The sequence below is a fragment of the Microtus ochrogaster genome, unplaced genomic scaffold (genome assembly GCF_000317375.1).
Source record: "Microtus ochrogaster isolate Prairie Vole_2 unplaced genomic scaffold, MicOch1.0 UNK4, whole genome shotgun sequence".
Classification (NCBI taxonomy): Eukaryota; Metazoa; Chordata; class Mammalia; order Rodentia; family Cricetidae; genus Microtus; species Microtus ochrogaster.
Window position 1 is genome coordinate 10512700 of NW_004949102.1, and position 24171 is coordinate 10536870.

At 40.1% G+C, this 24171-nt stretch overlaps 1 protein-coding gene across 1 annotated transcript in view; it reads left to right on the forward strand.

Moving 5' to 3' along the window:
* The window catches only part of Exoc4 (exocyst complex component 4), a 719572-nt gene that overhangs the window by 594130 nt on the left and 101271 nt on the right, over positions 1–24171 (forward strand). The window contains exon 14 of the mRNA XM_005365800.2: positions 6589–6767. Within this exon, the coding sequence (XP_005365857.1) occupies positions 6589–6767 (179 nt within the window). The remainder of the gene's footprint in view (positions 1–6588; positions 6768–24171) is intronic.

Sequence of the window (24171 nt, forward strand, 5' to 3'; positions counted from 1 at the left end):
GAGAGAGAGAGAGAGAGAGAGAGAGAGAGAGACAGAGAGACAGAGAGACAGAGAGACAGAGACAGAGACAGAGAGAAAGACCAGGAACATGTGCACATGGAAGCCACGGGTTGATGTCAACTATCTTCCCAAATTGCTCTCCACCTTATTTTCAGAGACAGGGTCTCACAAAGCTTGCCAATCCAGGTACACTGTCAGGCCAGCAAGCCCCTGGGATCCTCCTGTACCTGCCCCCACAGTGCTAGGCACACAGGCATGTGTTGTTCTGCCGACCTTCTTCATCTGGATGCTAGAGACTTGAACTCGGGTCCTCATGCCTGGAAAACGAGCATTCTGCCAGCTTAGCCATCTCCTCGGCCCCGCTGTGATTTTTTTTTCTAAGTGGTAGAAGAACAATGGGTGAAGAAAAGAAATGGAAAATTATTGTAACCATTGAAAGAAGAGACAGACATCTAGAGAGGATTAGTTCTTTACTAAAAATAAAAACTAGTTCCTCACATGATAATATATCAGGAACCACATGGCTGAAAATTGTGGAAGGTTAGACTTGGAGGAAAATAATATTGTAATCAAGGTAACTGGACAATTCTATTACTTTTTCATCTATTTTATTTTATTTTAAAAAAGAAAACAAACTATATTTTTTTCATTTTACATACCAATCACAGTTCCTCCCATTCCCTCTACCTTCTCCCCACTTCATCCCCCATCCAATCATCAGAGAGGGTAAAGGCATACTGCTTTGGAGAAGTCCAAGACCTGCTTACTATATCTAAGCTGAGTAAGGTATCCATTCAAAGAGGATGGGTTCCCAAAAAGCCAGTGCAAGAAGTAGGGATAAATCCTGATGCCACTGCCAATGACCCCGCAGTCTGCCCTAGCCATACAACTGTCACCCACATTCAGAGGATCTAGTTTGGTCCTATGCTGGTTCCTTTCCTGTCCAGCTAGAGTTGGTGAGCTCCCATTATCCCAGGTAAGCTGTTTCAGTGGGTGTCTCCATCATGGTCTTGACCTCTTTGCTCATATTCTCATTCCTCCCACTCTTCAACTGGACTTTGGAGTTTAGCCCAGTGCTCCCCTGTGGATCTTTGCCTCTGTTTCCATCAGTTGCTGGATGAAGGTTTATGGTGACATTTAAGATAGTCATCAATCTGACTACAGGGCAAGGCCAGCTCAGGAACCCGCTCCACTATTGCTTAGGGTCTTAGCTGCAGTCATCCTTGTGGATTCCTGGGAATTTCTCTAATGCCGGGTTTCTTGCTAGCCCCATAATGGCTCCTTCAATCAAGATATCTCTTTCCTTGCGCTCATCTCTGTCCTTTCTCCATCTCAACTATCCTGTTTCCTCAATTTCTCCATCCCCTTCTCTGTTCCTCTTCCCCTTCCACCCTTCCTTCTCCCCCGACCCCCACACTCCCAATTTTGTCAGGTGATTCTATTTTCCCTTTCCAGATGAATCTATCTATGTTTTTCTTAGGGTTCACTTTGTTACTTAGATTCTCTAGTATCATGAACTACAGGGTCAGTATCCACTTGTCTCCTGGCTAGGTAAATGGTTTTGCCTGAGATTACGGTTACAGGCTGCCATAGGCCAAAACCAATGGGGCTAACTTCTCATAGACTGAAACCTCAAAAATTAAACCATAACAAGCCTCTTATCTTAATGAGTTGATTATCTTAGGGATTTGTAACAGTGAGAGATAGCTAACCAACACAGCTGAATGGCTCTATTTTCATAAGCATTATATAATGTTAAATAATATACATTCATCCACTGAAGTAGTAAATTTAGCAAGGCCATGGGGAGACTGAAACCCTTGTACTTATAGTCAACATTAATAAAATAGTAAATGAAATAAAAGCATCAACAATTATGAGTCTTCCTTTGTCTGGATAGCGTTGCTTTACCATGCTGTCTCCTGTGAACATGTGAAAAATTCAGAGCAGCCCAATGACAAGCCCTTTTTTCAATTAAACACAGCCGCTGTTGTATCTTCCAGCAGGAGCATTCCTTCCTAGGTACTTCCAGGCTGGCTTAGCCCAAAGCTGAAGTGGAAAGAGCAAAAGTTCCATGAGTAATAATACTAATAAAGGAAGGAATCCTTTCTACTTTTCCCAAATCCCCAGACTCATCTATTCTTGTTATTAAAGGGTACAATGTGATTGGTCTTTGGGTCAGTTATTCCAACATGCCAAAATTATAAGTAGCTTTCCAACTGGTAAGAACCGAATTCTGCCCAGGCCATCTTGCTGTTCTACCTTGCCAGCTCCATCTGGATGGTTGAGTGTATGGTGGGGAAGGGAAGGGCAGGAATCTGCACTGTTACACTCTTGGCCAGCAACACTGTTAAACAAGATTCTGTGCCTGAATAAGACCCTGAGTAGAACTAACAGGGACTGGTGTAAATCTTTCAGGCAAGGAAGACAACCCCATACCTCAGGTGCCTGTTACATGTGGACGTGGCAGACCAGAAAGGAAGGAATCTGTCTATATGTATAGCCGCGAGCATAGGTCCTTGCCCCTCCCTGTTCTTCCTTCATTTAACACAGTGGGCTTGCACTTGAGGCAACATACTCCAGGATCCTTACCTCCAAGCTGAGCTCAGCAATTTGAAGCAGCAGTAAAAGATTAGGAACAGGCACAGGGAAAGACACAGAAATGGGTGTGTGTCATGTCTGATACAGCCCACATCTTCAAATCAATCACCTTTGAAACCACTTATGATGTTTCTTTCATAATTCCTTGTAGCCTGCTGAAAATGCAGATTTTTTCCCCTTCCTTTCAGTAGATAACAGAATTATTTAAGTTCTAAATGGAGACAGTTTTGTGCATCCTTTGCAAAATTCTTTGAAATGAATTCTTGTCAGATAGACTTTCTTTAAAGATTATAATTGTGCAGTAAAATTAAGTTAAACAGATTTAACACTCTTGGCAAATTTCTCTTAAATGAATCCTTGTCAGATCAAGGTCTTTAAAGATTTTTTAAAAAGTGTGGTAAAATTTCAACTGAAGAGGCTTACCACACTTCTTCAGTTTCATGGTCTGCGCGAGCTTGTTGGCCAGCTGGCTCTGAAGGGTACTCTTCCCTAGAGATCAGTTCTTTAAACATAGACATTGTAAGTTTTCTTTTCTGTTTCTAACATGTCATCTCTGTGCAGTGATGAGGGAGGACCTGTTACTACCAGGTACCTATTACCCTCACCTTCTCAATATAATTATTTTGTTGCCTGTGGCATTCAAAAGTACATCTCCATTAAATAACATATTTTTAAAAATAGGAAGAAGATAAATACTGTAAAAATTCAAATATAGAAAGGCAATAATTCTCATCCAGATGTTGGTAGCTATCAGTGTGGCTGTGAGATATTTTCAGGAGCATTGGTTAGGTCTTTAGCAAGCTGGAGGCACAACTCAAGGCCAGCTACAAGCTCACCGCCCTCCCCTAATTTTGTTCTAGTGTCTATGATTCCTGTGTCCTCCTGTCTCCTTTCCTGGGATTCCTAGACTATACTTGGTGCCTAGTGTAATAATAGTTTATTTGACCCAACTACCTATCATCATTACAAAGAAGCCACACCAAACATTTTCTGTGCTATTAAGAATTCTCCACTGAATAGTTTCTAATGGCTTCACAGTACAGACATGGTATAATATAATAAATCAGAGTTTAGAAAATAAATCTGCAATCCTAAGGTTATTGTTTAACACATAAAAATCTTCCTCCAGGCTCTTTCACACATACACAAATCCTCAAAGGAATGCTTTTGTATGTGAAATAGTTATAGCTGTCAATCAGTTATTCTCCATGCCATGGTTTCTGTGTGTCTTCCAGGTTGTTAGGGGGTGATTATGGATTCCTGTCAAATGATATGTCTACTATGTATTCAACATGAGGCAGTTTGTGTTTTTCTAAGTCTATTGCTCTCCTGTCTGAGGAGGTTAAGCAAATCTCAGTGATGCAGAGGGAAGAGGACCAGCATCCCGTGCTGTAAGCACACAGTCATGCCTGGGGCTCCTAGACCTGCACACACGGATTAGACTTCTGCATAAATACTCGTCTTGATTGTCACATTCCACCCAGAGTTAGACCTACATGCATAAAAATGGCTCCAAGCCTGGCCTTCAAAGCTCTTCGCCTCCCTTGTTGCTTTTTAACCACCCAGCTCAGAGACATTTTTTGTATTGTATCTATCAAAGATGATTAAGGGACTGGAAAAGCTGATTTATAAGGACATATTAAGAAAAGCAAATATTTGCAGCCTGGCCCAAGGGAAGATATTATAGATGTTTTCTGGCCTCACATCATGAAGGAGACTTAGGTTTCGCTTTTCCCAGTAACTAGATTTTTAGGGATAACAAAATTCAGAGGAGTTTTTCTGAGTATAACCTCACTTATGCTGATTAGATGATTATGTCAGTTAAAAATTGCATTTAACTGCTACTAGCAAAGTAGAAATAACAGTAGCTTAATCAAAGAGGCCTTCATTTTCTGTTCCTCTGACCTGAAGACCAGAAGAAATTGTCTGGGGGGCTGAAGTGTGGTACCTATGATATCACAGTATGATTCAGCCATCTTACCTTTAGGCTCCATCGTTCTTAGCTGTGACTTCCACTCTCAAGGTCTCCAGTTTGAGAAGAATCAGTGTAGCTCAGTTGCTATGGCAGCACGCCAGAAATGGAGTAGGCAAAATTAGTCCTTATCTACCACGATCCTCCTACACAACTCTGATTTCATATCACATGGCACTCAGTACCACATTTGCAAGTGGGCAGTAAAATTTAATGAGATTGTTTGTTTCATAATTTTGACATCAGTCATACTTTCAACCACAATAATATGAAGGGCCTTTTACCAGGTGAGAACTAGGTGAGAGACCAGTGATTCCTGTGACAGTAATTCACTTCTAGAGTAACTGTAGTACTAGAAGTTTCTATCTGCCATACTACCCCTTGAGACTTCGTTCCCACTGCTCACTCTTACTATTTAAGTGTATTTATAAGTACATACCTCGAGTTGATTATAAATAACTAGCCTTATCAATGCCCCTAAGAAAATAATAACTAAAATATAAAATATTATGAATTCTGTTAGGTACCAGGCATTGTGTTAGGCACTTAAATATTCCTGGGCAGAGGAAAGATAAAAGACTGTGTGTTCTTAGTGTTGAAACTGGAATGACCATTGGATTTGTTAATATTCTGCTTTCATGATTATTGATACTTTCCCAATGAAAAGTTTTCAGAATCACCTCAACGAATCCTCATTTTATTTCAGAAGAGGTCAGTGCCACTACCACCAGATGCATCATGAAGGGAAGTCCGACATCTCACCTTCAGCAAGCAGCTGACTAGGGCTTCACACCTTAGTTTTCCAACTCTGAAGCCGCAGCACAATTTTTACACATACGGCTCTTGGAAACTAGTTAGATTTATGCCACTTGGGGAGCCAGTTACCCCAAGATCTTTACTCAGATCACAGGCAGAGTTTGTCAACACACTCAAATATCATATGCTCAGTTCATATGCTTTATTGCCTCTTAACCACAACTTATCCAAATCAGCCAGTCACCTGTAACTTTCCCTTTTAAGAACATAACCCTCTGTTAAAATGAGGTTAATCATGAGTGACGACTTAGTGTCACACATCTTTAACAACATTTAATTCACAGCAGGGTTTCTGTTACAATGAACAGCACCTCTTAAGTGCCTGTATGTCCACTAAAAGTCTTTTTATTGTGTTTTATGTTACTACTCACTGTTTACTTAAGCTGAAATTGTGGTTTTATATTTAAATAGAGCTTCCACATCTGTTCACTAAGATTATTTGAGTTTTAAAAGCCTTTAGGACTTAGAAAAGGTTCCAGGCACCTCTCTCAACTTCCTCTGGTGTCAGCTCTGCTTTTCCACCATGTGTAACCTCACTCCTAGTCATCTCTTCTCATTTTAGCAGTCTCTCCCCTCCCCTCCCTTTCTCTCCCTCTCTCCCTCTACACCCTCTTAGAATAAAAGATTTGTGAAAATAGAGCAGTTCATTTTCCAAAATGTTACCCTGTTACATGCTGTGTTTGGGCATGTGGTCTCCAGAGTTCCTTTATTGCACTGTGTAACTTCCTCACACCCTTAAGAACATTTGAAGACAATGGGCTCTGGGAAACCCAGTGAGTTAAAAGATGCCTTCATTGCACTACTTTGCTTGTTCCTAGATTTTGTGTCATAACATGAATTAATCTTTTTTTAAATATTGAGAATAATATTAGTTTAATGATGTACAGCTAAGAACAATTTTTCCACATGAGCCCCATATGAATTATAGTCATTTTCAATTACAGATATATTTTTTATTTTCAAAAACTTGAAAACAATATTTATTATTACCCCCATGGGGTGGGAGGGAAGAGGGAGTGGTCAGAGGACAACTGTCTAGAGCCCGTTCTTTCCTTCTGTCATGTGGGTCCTAGTGATTAAATAACACGAATTAATCTTATATTTTATTTGCTTCAGATTCTTTTTAAAATAAGTGAATGAAACCTGTCCCCAGCCTTTACCAAGCAGTAAGTGAGATGTGGCTTTGATTTGCTTTTCAGGGCAGCCTTTGGCAAGGAATCTGAAGTTCTAATTGGGAACCTTGGTGACAAACTTATTCCTCCACAAGACATTCTCCGTGACGTCAGTGACCTCAAAGCCTTGGCCAACATGCACGAAAGCCTGGAATGGCTGGCCGGCAGAACAAAGTCAGCTTTCGCCAACCTCTCCACATCTCAGAGTAAGTAACAAGAAGGGTGACAACTGCTACGGGATTGCAGGGCCAGACTGAGGGCTTCCATTTGGAACATGAGTGTGTGCTTGTCACTAATGGAGCATGCTCCAGGGTGTCAGAGCCGTGTGGGAATTTTGTTTACACTGCAACTCTCTCACTTTGAGAATCTGGGGAAGAACTCATCTCTGCTTCCCACTGTGGAGTATGAGAAGCCTGGCTTCATGCTAAACCATAGAAACACAACATCATGTAAGATGGAAATACTGAGTCTCAAGAAAAAAATAAAACCAATTCCTTTTGTCTTCCTTCCAACAATTTCTCTTAGAGCCTGAATGCATGGTTACATTCTTCCTCTAACTAGATAAAAGCTAATAAAAGGTATCTAAAAAGAGAATAATAGAAGTGATTGAAATAGAAAATAGAGGTAATAAGGATGACTATTATTCTGGAAAAGAAAAAGAAAGAGAGATAACAGTTAAAGATTTCTAAGAAATTGAAGATTAGGATATAAAATAAAAATGATAACCCTTTGATCAAGGACCAATTGGTCAAAGGAAAATAATTAGAAAACTTTAAGGCACATGCACTTTAATTGCTATAAAATAAACGCTTTTATGAAGATTTATTTATGTATATGTATTTTTCCTGCATTTATGTATATTTACTGTGTCTGTGCCTAGTACCTGTGGAGGCCAAAAGCTGGTGTGGCGTCCCCTGGGACTGGAGTTATAGGTGGCTATGAGTTCCCATGTAGATGTTGGGAACCTAGGCCTTCTGCAAGAGCAGCGAGTGCTGAACCATCACTCCAACCATTAATAAATGCTCTTTAGAAAGCATTACACACGTACATCAGTATGCATGATGTAGAGTAGAGGCTGAGGAACAGTGGTGTGGATAAAGGAGAAGGCGAGCTTCTATGTGCAAATGGAGGGATGGAAGCAGAATAAGGAAAAGCAAACTCTTGGCAGGAAGAGAGCAGTGAGATTATCCCTGTCCTATTAGGGCTAGTAGTCAGGTGGTCGTTAGGAAGAAACTGCCCGTGCTTATTGTGACTGTAAACTTTGAATCAGTTGTTTATCAGTGCCCTGTAAGATGTTATTATTTTTTGGATAATCACAATTGCAGCCTAGAAATGCAAAAGGAGTAGATGAAATCTACAGAGGTGAATTGTTCCGTGAGACCCAGGCCTATAGCCTGTAAGAATCCTTGAAGGCTCATTGCTTCTACTCTCTAGTGCAGTACCGTCATAGCTCCATCCTTGCAACTGTTGCAGAAGCATTGTTCAGAGAGGAATCATATCACGTGCTTTGATTTTTTTTAAAAGGTATACTTTTCACTTACACATTTATTTAAAATACTGTTTTATCTAATTATAAAAGTATACATGTTCAGCCTCAGAAATCTACACAAACAGAAATGTACCTGTTCAGGGTAGTTTGGGCTGGTAATACACTTGACAGTCTGCATAAAGAGCCATCTATGAAAGGCCACTCCAACTTTACAATCCCTAATCACAGTTCCTTCACAAGCAGCCACTGAAATCATCCCTTTTCTCTCCCAGGCCCACTCTGTTCCTCCTCTCTCTAAAAAAGTCAGAGTTAATTTCCTCTTTGCTAACTACAAACAGCTCTGAAAAGGGACCAGGTGTCTCTTTTCCTAGTTTCTTTTGGCTCCTGTGGATGCAGGCTTATTTCTGAGTGATGTTTAGAAGGGATGTGCTTGGTTGGTGGTATATCTATATCTATATAAAGATACAGATATTTTATATATATATATATATATAATATTTTATAATACATTTTTTATTTTGAGTGTCATACCATGCCAGATGTCTAGTCTGTCCATTCTAAAAGGGTTTAACAAGACAAAACCGTTTGCAGCTAGCCACTGAGTAATGCAGACAAGCAAAGCTAACTTGACATCAACTGTTTTCTGAAGGAGAAAGATGCTCTCCGAGTTACACTTAACTTTGTAATTGCTCAATTTAGCTGTTGTGTTCATGTCACTGAGAGTACCCAGTGGAGTTGATGTCTAATTCATGTCTTTAATCATCTCTGTGATTCTGACAAAGATTTCTTCTGCTACGCCCGTTAGTACTGTGTCTAGTGTGCTCAGTTCCATTTTATAATACAAGTTCCACCCTCTCAGTTCATTTCAGGGTGATTATTCCACCCAGTGAGTGATTTAACTAACTGTCATCCATTTTAAAATCAGTTCACAACCCAAGGGAACTGTAATCACTACTTCTGGTATCTTTGTTAAAACAAAGCACCCAGCAAGCCTGGCTTATCTTGCGAACAGTCAACCCAGTTCGCCCCCACTTTCCAGGTTCTTCAATTCCCAGAGAGATGCCCATTGATGTTCGTCATTTGAACAAAGAAGAAGATTCTGTTATTGGCCTACTTTGATTGTCCCATGTCGGTGTGACTCTACATCAGAGTGTGTCTAAAAAAGGACAGCTCTTTATTATTGTTTTGAAAACTAGACCAAAAGATTACATCATCTTAAGTACTTCCAGGTCAAGAGACGAGAAAGCATGAAGCCCAGCAAGATGAGGGGGACCAGGCTTATTTCTTGTTCCACACCCTGGTAACTCTTTGCTATGGTAAATGCCTTGCTGCATTAAACTCACTTTACAACTGTAATGGACTAGAGACAAGTGGCAGAAAGTCATTTTCATTTTAAACATCTCTCCAGTCAAGTACAGCAGGATCCTCACCCATCTGAAACATGCCATGGCCTCCTGAGAAAATTATCATCTCTTGGTGGCAAAGTATGGTTGGTCACACATTGTCCAGATCAGAGTGAATGGCATTTCCAAGGGTGATTTTTTTTCCTATTTATTTTAATATTTTCCTAAGTGTCACTCTGTCTCCTTTACATGCAAAGGGATCTCCTTCCCTTTTCTAGATGCTGCCTGCAGAAAATATTGCTGTTACCTTTGGACTTCAACAGTTCATGGTTGCTGTTCCATCTCCTGAGGGTGTTCTCCCCCTCGACTTCTTTGTACATGTTCCCCTTAAGATTGTTTTTCAGTTGGAGAACAGAGAGAGAACCTGTCAATAAAGAGGGCTTGCTGCTCTTGCAGAGGACCTGAGTTCGGTTCCCAGCACCCAGATCAGCAGCGCACAGCTGCCTGAACCTACAGCTCCAGTCCTTTCCTGGCCGCTGGGTTTGTGCGTGTGCTGTGTGTCTGCACACATGAATGTGGCTTGTGCTTGTCCTGTGTGTCTGCACACATGAATGTGGCACGGCATGTGTGTGGAGGTCAGAGGACAGCTTGCAGAAGTCACTCTCTCTTTCTGTCATGTGAGTTCTGGTGATCTAACTCAAGTTCTCAGGCCCGTTGATGAGCAAACGAGTATTCGCATTCATGGTGGACATTGCACATACCTCCTGCCACTCAGCCCTCTTCACCTGGCCTCCAGTAATCACCATTCTTCTCTAAACTTCTCTGAGGTGTTTAAGAAATATCTATTTGGGGATGCTGTACACTTTGTTTTTTATTGCCTTTTTTAAAAATTTCATATGCATTCTATCTGTCTACCCTTATTAGCAGTGTAGTTTGTCTCAATTTGTAAGTTGTCTGTTCACTCTATTGACTTTGGCTTTTCAGAAGCTTTTTAGCTTAAGTTTAACACAATCCCAGTTGTCTGGTTTTGCCTTTGTTTCCTGTTGAAAGGACTGTCCTTTCTGCAGTATGCTTACCATCTGTGTTAAGAATCAGGTGATTGTAAATGCCTGGCTTTATTTCTCGACTCTATATGGATACCTCTGATACACAGACCGGAAGGTGACTCTGGGGCATGGTCTGCTCCGGCTGCTTTCTCACAGACTTCCTGCATTCTATCATGGATTTTGTTCAAATCTCCAGGATTAAGGATCTGCAGCTTCCTTGGTCATAAACTGCATTGTGCTACTTACGCTAAATTCCTACTTAGGAGGCCATATTTTTCTATTAAGGCTATATTCCTTAGTCCTTTATTCATGGTTATGTTTTATTCAAAAATCCAGTGTTCAACATTTTCTCTTTAAACGTATCTAAAGGGCTGGAAATGTAGCTCATTCAGTAAACTATTTGCCTAGCATGCACAGCACCCAGGTTCAATCCCCAGTACCCCGTAAAATAGGAATTGTAACACTGGCCTGTAATCCCAAAGTTTCAGAGTTGAAGGCAGGAGGGTCAGAAGTTCAAGGTCCTCTTCAGTTAATTAGTTTTGATCATTTTCTTCTCGTGCCTCAACAAGATTTCTATGTCTTAGGTACATGGAATTATTACATATAGCTCTTTTGAAATTCATCTGAGTTGTAATCAATATTAATGTGTCACCCTTTATTTTGTGTTACATTTTCTAATTAGAAACTCTATCTTGTTATGCTACGTAATATATTCTAGATCTATCACTGTGCCACACTGTCTCCACTAGCCTACAGGGCTATTTCAATTAAGTTAAAATGTCATTTTCTCTTTCTGACCACTTCACTTCATCATCAGCTCACTCTTAAACATTGCTGCGGCTCATCCTCCCACCCACTGATGAATGTTTTAACGGCCAGTCCGTATACTCTGCCTTTGCAGCATGCTCGAAACCTGAATAACTCTTTGAACTGTTCAGCCCTTAAATCACATATGCACCCCAACAGAGATATATGTTATGGGCCCTCTATTTTCTAAGCTGTTTTTTTTTCTGTTGATATTTATAGATGCTAAAAGGGAAGGGGTAATTGATCACATAATCTCAGTAAACATGGTAGTAAAAACTCATTGAATATGCCTCCCTACCCTAAATCTACAAAGGTTTCCAATGTATTGACTAGGCTACAACAGCAATAAGAGTTTAGCAGACTTATTTCTCATGGGACTCCTCTAGCTGCAAGGGTGCTCACAGACCCTTCCCCCATGAACCAGCGTCTTGGCCTCCCATTTCAGTCCTATAGAGCTAGGATATGGTTGAAGGCTCCTGTTACTCCCCTCCTTGTCAGGCACAGAAGTTCCACAGCTGCAGGGACTTAATTCTTTATTTATGACAAATTTGTACAACCCCACGTGACTTCTCCTAAAATCTAATTATTTCACTCTATTCAGTTGTTTGGGGTTTTTTTATGTTGACGTCAGCCAATATAAGATGGTTCTTTGTTTTCTTAAACCTTGGCTGTCCTACTAACACTTCTACTCTTTGAGTTCATCTCACAGTCATCAAGTAGGCCAGGCAGTCAGACACCACAGTCATGCTAATAGATCCATCATGGGGAGCCTAAATCAACTTTTATTAAAGTAAAAATAAATGCTTTCATATATTTAGACTTCAGATTTCAAAGACAGCACAGAGACACCCCCATACACTTCATTCCCAAATGCCCTCTTTGTTAACTCTTCCATTAAGAAAGACTATTTGTCTTGACTAATGAGCCAGTGCTGATGTATTGGTGTTAACTAAAGTCTATAGTTTAAGTTTTCTTAGTTTTGGTCTAGTGTTCTTTCTCTGTCCCAGGAGCCTGTCCAGGATATCATAGTAAATGTAGCCATCATGTCTCCTTGGCTCATTAAGACCAATGGTTTCCTAGACTTCCCTTGTGATTTTTCATTGTTTTCAATTATTACTTGAGAATGTTATACATTCATGTGTGATTTTTTGATCAAATCCTTCCTACTTCCCTGACCCCCAGTTTCCCAGGTGTTTGTTTGGTTTGCATTTTTGCTGATTTTGCTTTATGTATGTTTGTTTTTATGCCAATACCAAGCTGTTTTCATTACTGTAACTGTAATAATAGAGCTCTATATCAGGTCAGGGATGGTAATGCCTCCCGAAGTTCCTTTATTGTACAGGATTGTTTTAGCTATCCTTGGTTTTTTGTTTTTTGATATGAAGTTGAGTATTGTTCTTTTGAGGTCTGTGAAGAATTGTGTTGGAATTTTGAAGGAGATTGCATTGAATCTATAGATTACTTTTGGTAGGATTACCATTTTTATTATGTCAATCTTACCTATCCAAGAGCATGGGAGGTCTTTCTATTTTCTGATATCTTCTTTCTTCAAAGACTTTAAGTTCTTGTACAGGTCTTTCACTTCTTTGGTTAATATTACCCTAAGATATTTTATATTATCTGTGGCTATTGTGAATGGTGATGTTTCTCTGATTTCTTCCTCAGCCCCTTTGTCATTTGTGTATAGGAGAGCTACTGATTTTTTTTAGTTGATCTTGTATCCTGCCACATTACTGAAGGTGTTGGTTGTAGGGGGCCGTTTGTTCATTTTCCGGCCACCCAGACTCCCAAAATAACCACACAGAAACTGTATTAATTAAATCACTGCATGGCCTATTAGCTCTAATTTCTTATCAGCTAGCTCTTAAATATTAATTTAACCCATTTCTATTAATCTCCATATCGCCACGTGGCTGTGGCTTACTGGGTAAAGTTCTCTCCAGTCCAGCGTCTGACTCTGGCTGGGCTACATGGCTTCTCTCTGACTCTGCCTTCTTTCTCCCAGCATTCATGTTAGTTTTCCCCACCTAGTTCTGTTCTACCCTATCAGGCAAAGACAGTTTCTTTATTAACCAGTGGTAATTACAGCACACAGAGGGGAATCCCACATCAGGTGTTTATCAGCTGTAAGAGTTCCGTCATTGAATTTTTAGAGTCACTTATGCATACTATCATATATCTTCAAATAGCAAAAATTTGACTTCTTCCTTTCCAATTTGTATCTCCTTGATCTCCTTTTGTTGTCTTATTTCTCTGGCTATTCAACATAGTACTCAAAGAGTGAACAGACTTGTCTTGTTCCTGATTTTAGTGGAATCACTTTTAGTTTCTCTACAATTAATTTGATGTTGGCTGTCAACTTGCTGTATACTGGTTTTTATGTTTTGACATATTCTTTGTATCCCTGATATCTCCAAGACCTTTATCATAAAGGGGTGTTGGATTTTGTGGAATGCTTTTTTAGCATCTAGTGAGATTATCATATAGGTTTTTTTCCTTTCAGTTTATTTATATGGTGGATTACATTGATCATTAATAAATTTTCTTATGTTGAACCATCTCTGAATCTCTGGGATGAAGCCAACTTGATCATAGTGGATGACTTTTTGATGTGTTCTTGGATTTGGTTTGCCAGTATTTTATTGATTATTTTTTGCATCAATGTTCATGAGGGAGATTGGTCTGTAATTTTTTCTTGGTTGAGTCTTTGTGTGGCTTCAGTATCAAGGTAACTGTAGCCTCATACAAAGAGTTTGGCAATGTTCCTTCTGTGTGGAATAATTTGAGGAGTATTGTATTAGCTCTTCTTGGAAGTTCTGGTAGAATTCTGTGCTGAAACCATCGGGGCCCTAGGCTTTTTTTGGTTGGGAGGCTTTTGTTAACTGCTTCTATTTCCTTAGGGGTTATAGGTCTATTTAAATTGTTCATCTGGTCTTGATTTAATTTTGGTATATGGTGCTGAGAAGAAGGAATATTCTTTTGTGTTTGATGGAATATTCTATAGATGTCTCTGAAGTCCATTTGAGTCATGACATCTGTTAGTTCTTTTGTCTCTTAAGTTTCTGTCTGGTTGACCTATCCATTGGGGAGAGTGGGGTGTTGTAGTCTCCTACTATTACTGTGTGGGGTTTGATGTGCAATTTAAACTTCAGTAATGTTTCCTTTACATATGTGGGTGCTCTTGTATTTGGGGCATAGATGTTCAGGATTGAGACTTTATCTTGATAGATTTTTCCTGTGATGAATATGAATTGTCCTTCTCCATCTCTTCTGTTTGAAGTCTGTTTTGTTAGATATTAGGATAGCTACACCCACTTGTTTCTTAGGTCCATTTGATTGAAAAAATCTTTTCTCAAACCTTTACTTTGAGGTAGTGTCTGTCTTTGAGGTTGAGATGTGTTTTTTGTATGCAGCAGGATGGATCCTGCTTTTGTATCCATTCTGTTAGTCTGTCTTTTTATGTGTGAATTGATTCCATTGATATTAAGACATATTAATGACCACAAAGCTACAGAGAAACCCTGTCTCAAAAAAAAAACGATATTAATAATCAGTGGTTGTTAATTCCTCTTATTTTTCAGTGATAGTGTTTGTGTGTTTGCCTTCTTTGGTGTTTGCTGGTGGGAGGTTATCTATTGCCTGTGTTTTCGTGGGTGCACCAAACTTCTTTGGGTTGAAGTTTTCCTTCTAGTACTTTCTGTAAGGCTGGATTTGCGGACACATGTTGTTTAGATCTGGTTTTGTCATGGAATATCTTGTTTTCTCCATCAATGGTTATTGAAAGTTTTGCTAGGCATAGTAGTCTGGGCTTGTGTCCATGGTCTCTTAGTGTCTGCAGCACATCTGTCCAGGACCTTCTGACCTTCAGGGTTTCCATTGAGAAGTCAGGTGTAATTCTGATAGGTCTACCTTTAAATCTTACTTGGCCTTTTTTCCTTTGCAGCTCTTAATAATCTTTCTTTATTCTGTATGTTGGGTGTTTTGATTATTATATGGAAAGGGACCTTTTTTCTTTTGGTCCAATATGTATGGTGTTCTATAAGCTTCTTGTATGTTCATAGGCATATCCTTCTTTAAGTTCTGAAAGTTTTCATCTATGATTTTGTTGAATATATTTCCTGTGCCTTTGGGCTGGAATTCTTCTTTCTTCTATCCCTATTCTAAAGTTTGGTCTTGTCATGGTGTCCCAGATTTCCGGGATGTTAAGAATTTGTTGAATTCAACATTTTCTTTGACCAATGAATCTATTTCCCCTCATATCTTCAATGCCTGAGATTCTCTCTTTCATCTCTTGTATTTTGTTGGTTATGCTTGCATCTGTAGTTCCTGTTTATTTACCCAGAATTCCCTCAGTTTGTGTTTTCTTTAATGCCTCTATTTCTGTTTTCAATTGTTGAACAATTTGAATTGTTTGCTTCACCTGGTTGATTGTTTTTTCTTGATTTTTGGGGGGGGGTTCTTTAAGAGATTTAATAATTTCTTCCAATTTTTTGTTTTCCTTTTCTTCATTTCTTTAAGGCAATTTTTAATTTCCTCTTTAAGGATCTTTATCATCTTCATAAAGTTATAGTTAAGATAGTTTTCTTCTGCTTCTTCTAGGTTAGGATGATCAGGTCTTCCTGTTGTATGACCACTGGGTTCTGGTGTTAGCATGTTGCTTTTAAGTTGTTGAATGAATTCTTGCACTGGTGTCTATCCATCTCTTCCTCCAATTGGTCCTGGCAGTATCTTTGCCTCTTGGTCCAATCCTTGCCATCAGTATCTGTGTCTCAGGGATCCTCTCTTGGACTGATTATTGCGATTGCTGTCTGTGTCTCAGGGAGTCGCTGAGGTCTCCGGGGATGGGTGGGTGTGGGGGTGGAGTGGAACTTTTAAGCTACAGGATCTGGTTAATGGGGTGGTGTTGGAGCAGCCTGCCTGTAGGTGGCTTGCCTGCTGGGGGGCTAGTGGAGCTAAGGCAAGTGGGGAAGGGGCCCGGAGTCTTGCCCCAATACCAAGGGCCTAGAGACTGGGCTGTCCAGCAGGGGAGCTGATCGTTCACCTCTTGTTCCTGCTCTGTGCAGTCGCAGTGTGTGTGTGTGTGTGTGTGTGTGTGTGTGTGAGAGAGAGAGAGAGAGAGAGAGAGAGAGAGAGAGAGAGAGAGAGAGAGATTCTCTGAGGTCATGGGTATGGGTGGGTTTCAGGGTGGAGTGGGATTTGTAGCTTATAGGGTCTGATTGATGGGGAAGGGTGTTGGAGCAGCCTACCCACAGGAGGCTTGCCTGCTGGCTGGCTAATGAAGCTGAGGCAGGTGGGGGAGGAGCCCGGGGTTTTGCCCTGGTACCTCGAGTCTAGATACTGGGGTGTCCAGCTGGATGGCTGATCACTCACCTTTTGGTTTGCTCTGTGTCGTCGCAGACTGTATGTAGAGATAAGGTCAGCACAGTGACTCATTTGGACTTAGCAATTATTAGCCTGCTGCCCAAAATGGTTGATAATTAAAGTGTTCTTTTTATATTTCTGAAGGTACTAAATGAGAACAGGAGTTTCTCCTAACACAAAAGGCTTCAGTTGCCAAACCTGTTGAATGGATATAGAAACAGGTACCAGACAATTGTATCATTGAAAATATAGTTAGAAGGGGTGCAGATATGGTACTCCAGTACATGCTCAGATATTACCTACTATATGCTTTAACACCTTCTAAAGTGGAATCTGGATTCTTTCACTCAAGAATTCACTATCTTGGACTTCTTGTGCCCTGCTGGTTAACAAAAATGAGATGCTAATTCCCAGATGTTCTGAAATGACACAAATGAGAATAATGGTGTCCCACGGGCTATTGTCCCATTGCAGTTTTGCTTTAGTAAACCAGTAATCCAGCATTGCCCTGGTCCTAATCACATTTTTACAAGTTCCAAATACTTGTGCTTTATTATCAGACATCCCCCTTTGGTCTGCCTGAGCCTACCTCTGTATGTTTAGAGTCTTTAATCATCTCTCTGTGCTTGCATTTTCTAGTCCCATCATCATTTTCTGGTGTTAGTAGCTGTCATTCCCTAAAATGGATTCATTCTATCTCTACTTGCTATCGTTCTTCTTTTCTTGATGGTAGTTTTCAAAATCATTGTTTAATTTCATGGTTGTGCTGTTTACTAAGAAAATTAAATTACCATTGGTGACATATTTTGTTCATGAGTTTCCTACCCACTGGCCATCTCTGAGTTTGTTTGGGGCTTCTCTAATTAACATCTTTTATAGTTCTGTATACGCCTTCCTTTCATTAAATGAACATCCAAATACAGTTATACCTGACTTAACAACTAATCCTGTTCTGTTGAGGCAAAAACACCAACTGATAATTTTTGCTCATTCTCAGGCTTACTTATGCTGTGTTGATTTTTACAAACGCATTGAAACTTATAACAAGAGAACTGTTGCAGGGAACACCCGAGAACAGCATAAAAGTTGCTGTGGTCAGGGTATTTGGTTGTTAGACTCTGCCTTCTGAGATTAGTAGAGATGATGCTTCCCCTGAGTGTCATAAGGAGTACCACCTGGCTGCTGGCTGCTTCTTATTGGTATGTGTTATGACTGTGGATTGATGCCAAGCTTCGGGGGAACTCTTGGGGACTTCCTATGGGTTTTTTGTTTGTTTGTTTGTTTGTTTGTTTGTTTGTTTGTTTTAAGCAATCCTCACATAGCTTCTTTCTACTTAATATAGAATGTGTTCTGCTCTTCTTTGTCCTGAGGACCTAAGCTAGTTCTCTGTTGTCAGTGTGATGATGTTTTATAATGTTCTTTGTCTTGTCCCAAGTCCTGATTGGGGAGCAGAGCCTCCACCCACTCTGTAAGGAGGCAGTTATCAATGGCAGAGCTAGAGGAGGCTAGTGCTGTGGGCGTTCCAATGTAATTACAAAGTCCCAAGTATCTGCCCATAAAGAATTATGTGGCTATTTCTTTGTAAGTGCCAACATTTGTATCCATAAGGGAAATATTTTATTAAAATATGATAATATCATGGCTGCTTAAGTATGGTGGCTGGAAGCTTCCAGCTGAATGATTGTATCTGCAAACAAAACTATAAAATGGAAACAGGAAGAATAAACATAAATGAAAATCTCTGGCAAAAATGGGAGGCAGAAGTTGGAAAATAAAAGAGCTCTAAAATGAACTGAAGTTGCAGGCCCACCCTAAAGGAGGGTGCAAACTTCCCAGGGCTAAACAGACACCCTGTAGAAGAGCAAGGAGGGATGGCTTCTGTGGTGGCACAGCTTAAACGATAAATCTGAAGGGACCAATTTGAATGCTAAATGGTCCAAGTGTTACAGTGAGGAACAGTAAAGCCAGGACCTGCAGGCACTCATTGTACTGTTAAATCTCAGCTCCTGTGGATGACTCGGTGCTTAAAGCTTGGCATAAGCCTAAGAGCCAGTGTAAATTTGTGACTTAATGAACGCCACTGGAGAAAGGCCTGCTTTTTAGTGTCTTCACCTTTGACACAGTTTGTCTCTGCTAGAAAATGTATTGGGTGAAGAGAGATGAATCTCGACAGGAACTTCGGAAGTGGAGGGGGGCAGGGGGAGGGACTGACTGATTTCATGCAAGAAATCTCCATCACTAAGTAGGACTGAATTTAGGAAAATGCTCTAAATTTAAACAGGATCTGCTTCAGAAAACTTCTGTGTTCATTGGTGGTACACACGAAACTCTTCTGACCTGCCAGAGGAGGGTGTTTGAGACAGCCGCAAAGGATGGCATGATGATGTTAGTGGCACTACACAGAGTGCATGGTTTAAGAGACCTTTAGAGACATTAATTCTTAATCACACAGCCCTGCCTGCAGCTCTAGTTGGCAGGCCAGCTTTTATTCTCTTAGTTTAACAAAGAATGATCATGGAGCGCAGAAGTTTGACCTTTTGCCCAAGGTCAAAAAAAGGGTGATTAAATCTGTTTTCAGAGTGTGGCATGATGTCCAGCAGTCGCCTGTGATAGGGGCTTCTGTTTTGACACATAAACAAAAAGGACCATTCTCAAGCTGCCCCATAATTACAGCAACAAGGTGGAGACTCTGTGGTGTCTGTGGCCTCCCTAAATGGCATCATGTACCCTGAAAGGGAGGGTGGGAGGAAGCAATCTCGGCATCCATGCACCAGCTTTGAAGCTGGAGCGCTGTGGCAGGCTCCACCGCCAGAGGACAGGTTTCGAAAGACTCTTTGTCATGTGTTCAAGGAAAGTTTCTTTTATTATCTTAAATCCAACAATATAATTTATGTTAGAAATCATGCAGAAAAATGTAAAAGACCTCCATGTTCTTATGAGGAAAAGGAATGTCGGGTGTAAGTCTCCAAGGCACCATGTTGCTTGCTAATAGTGGTTAATTCTGGGCACTAACGCCTTTAAACTCTGGTTGTTGAGTCCTGAGTGGATTTGACTGAGTTTTTACCTAACAACTTAATTCAATTTTTATGAAAGGAAGAATAACGGGGACTTTTCTAGAAGGCTGATGAAAAACCCAAGAGCTTCATAGAAACTCAGACTATCTGATCTGATCCTTGAAAAAAGCAGAATCCCGCAAATGTCAGAGAGATGCTACATGCCGGAAAACCCCTTTGGACAAATTCATCTAAAGAAGGTGCTATTTGTAGGTGACTTTTCTAGCAAGTCTGTCAAAAGCTTTTTCTGCAGATAAAAATTCAATAACCTTTCACTGTGGATGTGCCACAATTATCACTCATTTAAAGCAGCCCCTCTAATGGAGCATTTTATCACACTGGACAGTCTCTGCATTGTTCATTATTTAGTGTTTGCTAAGCTGATGGTTCTTCCACTGCACTTTCCTTATCTCTGCTTCTTCAGAATTGGATTTTATATTTCTAAACCAGCCAGATATGACAAGTCATTTTCTTTCCTCTTGTCTTTAAAAAAAAACGCAAACTTGATTTCTTTTTTTTCCCAACAATCACCACTTAGAGATTAAAGTTATTGGAAGTGCCTGTATTAACTAGCGCCGGGACATAGGTGAAGGGCTGCTGCATTTTAATTGCAGTTGGGGATTTCCCCCTCTTTTTTATCCTCTTTATTTTAGCAACGTATGCATATCCCGTACCTCCTTGGACCCCCGCATCCCTCCCTTGCTGCTAAAACACACAGCATGTGGTGGGTAAAGATGAGGGTGTTGCAAAGTCTGATGTGCTTAGAAGACAAGGCAAGACAGGTATTATCAGAATTATTATATTATAGAACCTCAGAGTGGTGCTGATAAGCAGTGTAAGTGGATCTCTCTGTAAACACAGACATTCTCAGATGAGAAAGTTCCTGAAAGGAGGATGATAAAGTCATTAGCCCGACACCCAGGAGGAGATGCCCATTCAAACAGCAGCGCCTTCCTGCCATGAGTAGCTCATTACTGAGAACGTTAACTGTTTTCATTCTGAGCACTCAGGCCATCTATGGTTCTGGAAGGGTTGTTTTAAAGCAGCCATGTACTTTACCTGCCTCTGAGCCAGGCCTAGACACATGCCTTAAGTGTTTGTATTTTGTTCAGGGTTTCTAAGTGAGGCGAAATCCCTTCTTTCTAGTGAGAACTCACTAAGGACAATGGGTCAGAATAAAATGGCCACAGCTTCCTCCACTGGGAGCTCTCTCCTGGGCCTGCTGAAGACCTGTGTATTGCAAGATAGTGTCTCCCATTTTTTAGAGAAATAATAAAAAATAAGTTTATGGCAGGTATATTTGTACAGTGACATCTCCTCAAAGACCAGAAAAAGAAAAAGCATTTTAATTTTAAGTTTTATGAATTTTATGAACAAAATAAAAATGACTTTGTAGTCCTTTTTTTACTGATAATAAGAACTTTGGCAATTGGCTTTATAAGAACGGTTTTTGCTCAAACTCTATTCAGGGGCAGGATGTGCCTAGGGCTTCCTTCTAGTCTGCTTTCAGAAGGCAGTGTACCCAAGGTCTACCATCACATGTCATCCGGTCAATGGCATCACAAACCTAATTAACACATTTGCTCAGGCCAACAGTCGTTTGCATTTTCACAGAAATCTTGGAAGTGTGCTGGAGAAACACCCCTACGCGAGTTCTGCATGTGCTGCTGCATCAGCCTCTCTGGAAAGCAGAGCATGGGTCACCCACGGACAGATGGCTGCCTCAAGAATCACTGTTGGCCAGACTCTCCCCACACACACCTGCTGTCATTTTCTTAAACACCATGTCCCAATTTTTCCCCGCTGGCCCAGCCCCACCCATGAAACACTGAAACCAACTCAGCACCTAATTTTGTACCGCCCTGCCTGACTTGTATTTTGGTACCAACATATCCCAACAGGTGAACTGGGCAAAGTACTTACCATTGCTAAATGTGTCATCCATATTTTAAAGCCCTGGTAGGATTTCTTGGAGTTTCAAGCCAACTAATGTATGCACAACACCTGTTCCAGTGCCCAGCAAACAGTGAACTCAATGAACGGTAATGTCTGTCTTCTTCTGCTTCCTATTGAAGCTCTCCTCCTCCTGAGACCATTTTAGTTGTGACTTTCCCACTGTACTGCCAGTGTTTATCCACAGTGTCTTAGGAGAAATGCCCCCATCTGTTTCCTGTTTTTGTCTCTTACCCCCTCCATTGATGGCTGAGACATTCTGCTTGCTCTCTTGACGTCACTGTCTAGAGATCTTTGATGTATTGCAACTCTAATTAGATTTCCTTGAGCTCTTAAGTTTAGCAGCTTTCCAAGTTCCATGTGGCCTGGGAACTCAGGCATGAGGGAGGTGTTGTTTATTCATAACCACAATAAGTGGAGCTTGATGTTAAACTCCTAATTCTCATGAGTACCTTCTCTGTAAACTTTGACTTCAGTATGTCAAGCCATGAGGAACTGAAAAATTTGCTGTATTATTGTAACAAGAAGATAAAGTGCAGTCTATTTCCAGAGCCCCTATTTGCTCTAGAGCTCTGAGCCTTTAACATCAGGAGTTCTATCTGCATTGGAGTAAGCTTATATAATCACTGTTGTTAAAACATGCCAGTGCTTCAACAGGGCCTGGCTCGCAGGAGAGGCAGATGATGCAGCTCCCTGCTGACCCCTTCTCTGCTGCCTTCCCGGTCACAAAACATGAGTTCAGATTCTGCTCCCCTTTTAAGAGCTTTGGCTAGGAATGGAACTTACTCTTTTTTGTTACTATTTCAGCCATTTTTAATGGCAGTTCAAGGGTATTAGGTATATTTACAACTGTAAAAGTTGTACAAACATTGCCATCATCTGTCTGCAGGACTTCACTCTCTTTTGAAAACAGGAAAACTAGATACCTATTAAACTGTTCCTTCTTTTTTCCCAGCCTCTAGCAACCAGTATTCTACTCTCTGAAAGTGGAATTCTATAGTTTTTGTTTTGTGGCTAGCTTATTTTAGGAAACTTAAAGATCCATCCTTATGTGATGTGTGTCAGAATATCTTGTTTTGGAGACTGAATAATAGTCTATTGTGTGAATATGCCATCTTTTGTTTTTCCGCTCATCCACCAAGGGACACTTAGGGTTGTTTACACATTTTGGCTATTGCCAGTCATGCTATGAAAATGAGTATGTAAACATTCAAGTATAAATAGAAGTTTCTGTTCCACCCAGTCCCACAGCCATTTAGCCCCAAAGAAACATACAGAGGCTTATATTAATTATAAACTGTTCGGCTTATTAGCTCAGACTTATTATTAACTAGCTCTTGCAACTTAAATTAACCCATAATTCCTGTATGTGTTTAGCCACACGGCTTGGTACCTTTTCTCAGGCATTCTCTTCTTGCTTCTATATGCCTGGCTGGTGACTGCTTTTCTGCCTTTCCTCTTCCCGGAATTCTCCTAGTCTGGTTGCCCCACCTATAATTCCTTCCTGGCTACTGACCAATCAACATTTTATAAAACCAAGAGGAGTGACAAATCTTTACAAGGTACAAGAGAATTATCCCACAGCATCCAAGTTTCTGCTTTGAGTTCTTTTGGGTATGTACACAGAAATGGAGTTATAGACATTAATATTTTGACATCAAGTGTACTTCATGTTTTCATACTTATTACTTGCCTCACAGCTCCCTTATTGCCTGATGTCTTCTGGAGAAAAGCTTAGTTATTTTTCTTATAAATGAAAATGATAATAGTGTTTATACATTCTCAGATCTGTATGTTCTACACATTTTTCCTGACCTGTGGTGTATAGGGTTCATTATTTGGTTTATAAGTAGTGGTGTTTGTATAGGTGCACATTTGACTAACAACGGGGTTTATACCTCCTAACTGCTGTTCCTTTCAAATAAATAGTTATTCCTTGTCTCCTCTTGTAATAAAAATTAAAATAAAAACTTATGGATGATGCTTTCTTTTTTCACTTCTAAGAAATTTAATATTTATAATTGAACTTTAAATTGCCTGTTCCTTTATCAGTATAGACTACATACCTTCTAGAGATATGTGAAACGATATATTAGGCCACAGGAACCAAAATGTGAGACTATTATTTGTATATGTTTTTAAAAACTAAAACAATAAATAAATTATATAAAATTCACTGATCTTAATTATTAGAAATTGCATAGGATTTTCATTTAGGCCATATATTGAGCACTGTTAGTAAAGTATCTTGAGAGAAAATGAAACTAAGGATTCTGAAACAAATAGGCTAACTATGGCATCCTTTGACTGTTTGTTTTTGTTGTTGTTTTCCTTTGGGGAAAGTGTCTAATGAACTAGATTTCTACATTTTCTGTAGTATATTTAGTTTTATGTTTGTTTGGTTGGCTGGTTGGTTGACTTGAGATTATAATACAATAATATAATTTCCCTTTTCCCCCCTCCAAGCCTTCCTATATACCCTCCCTTTTCTTCAAATTCACGGCCTCTTTTCCCATTAATGGTTGTTGTACATGTACATATATTTTTATAAACATATA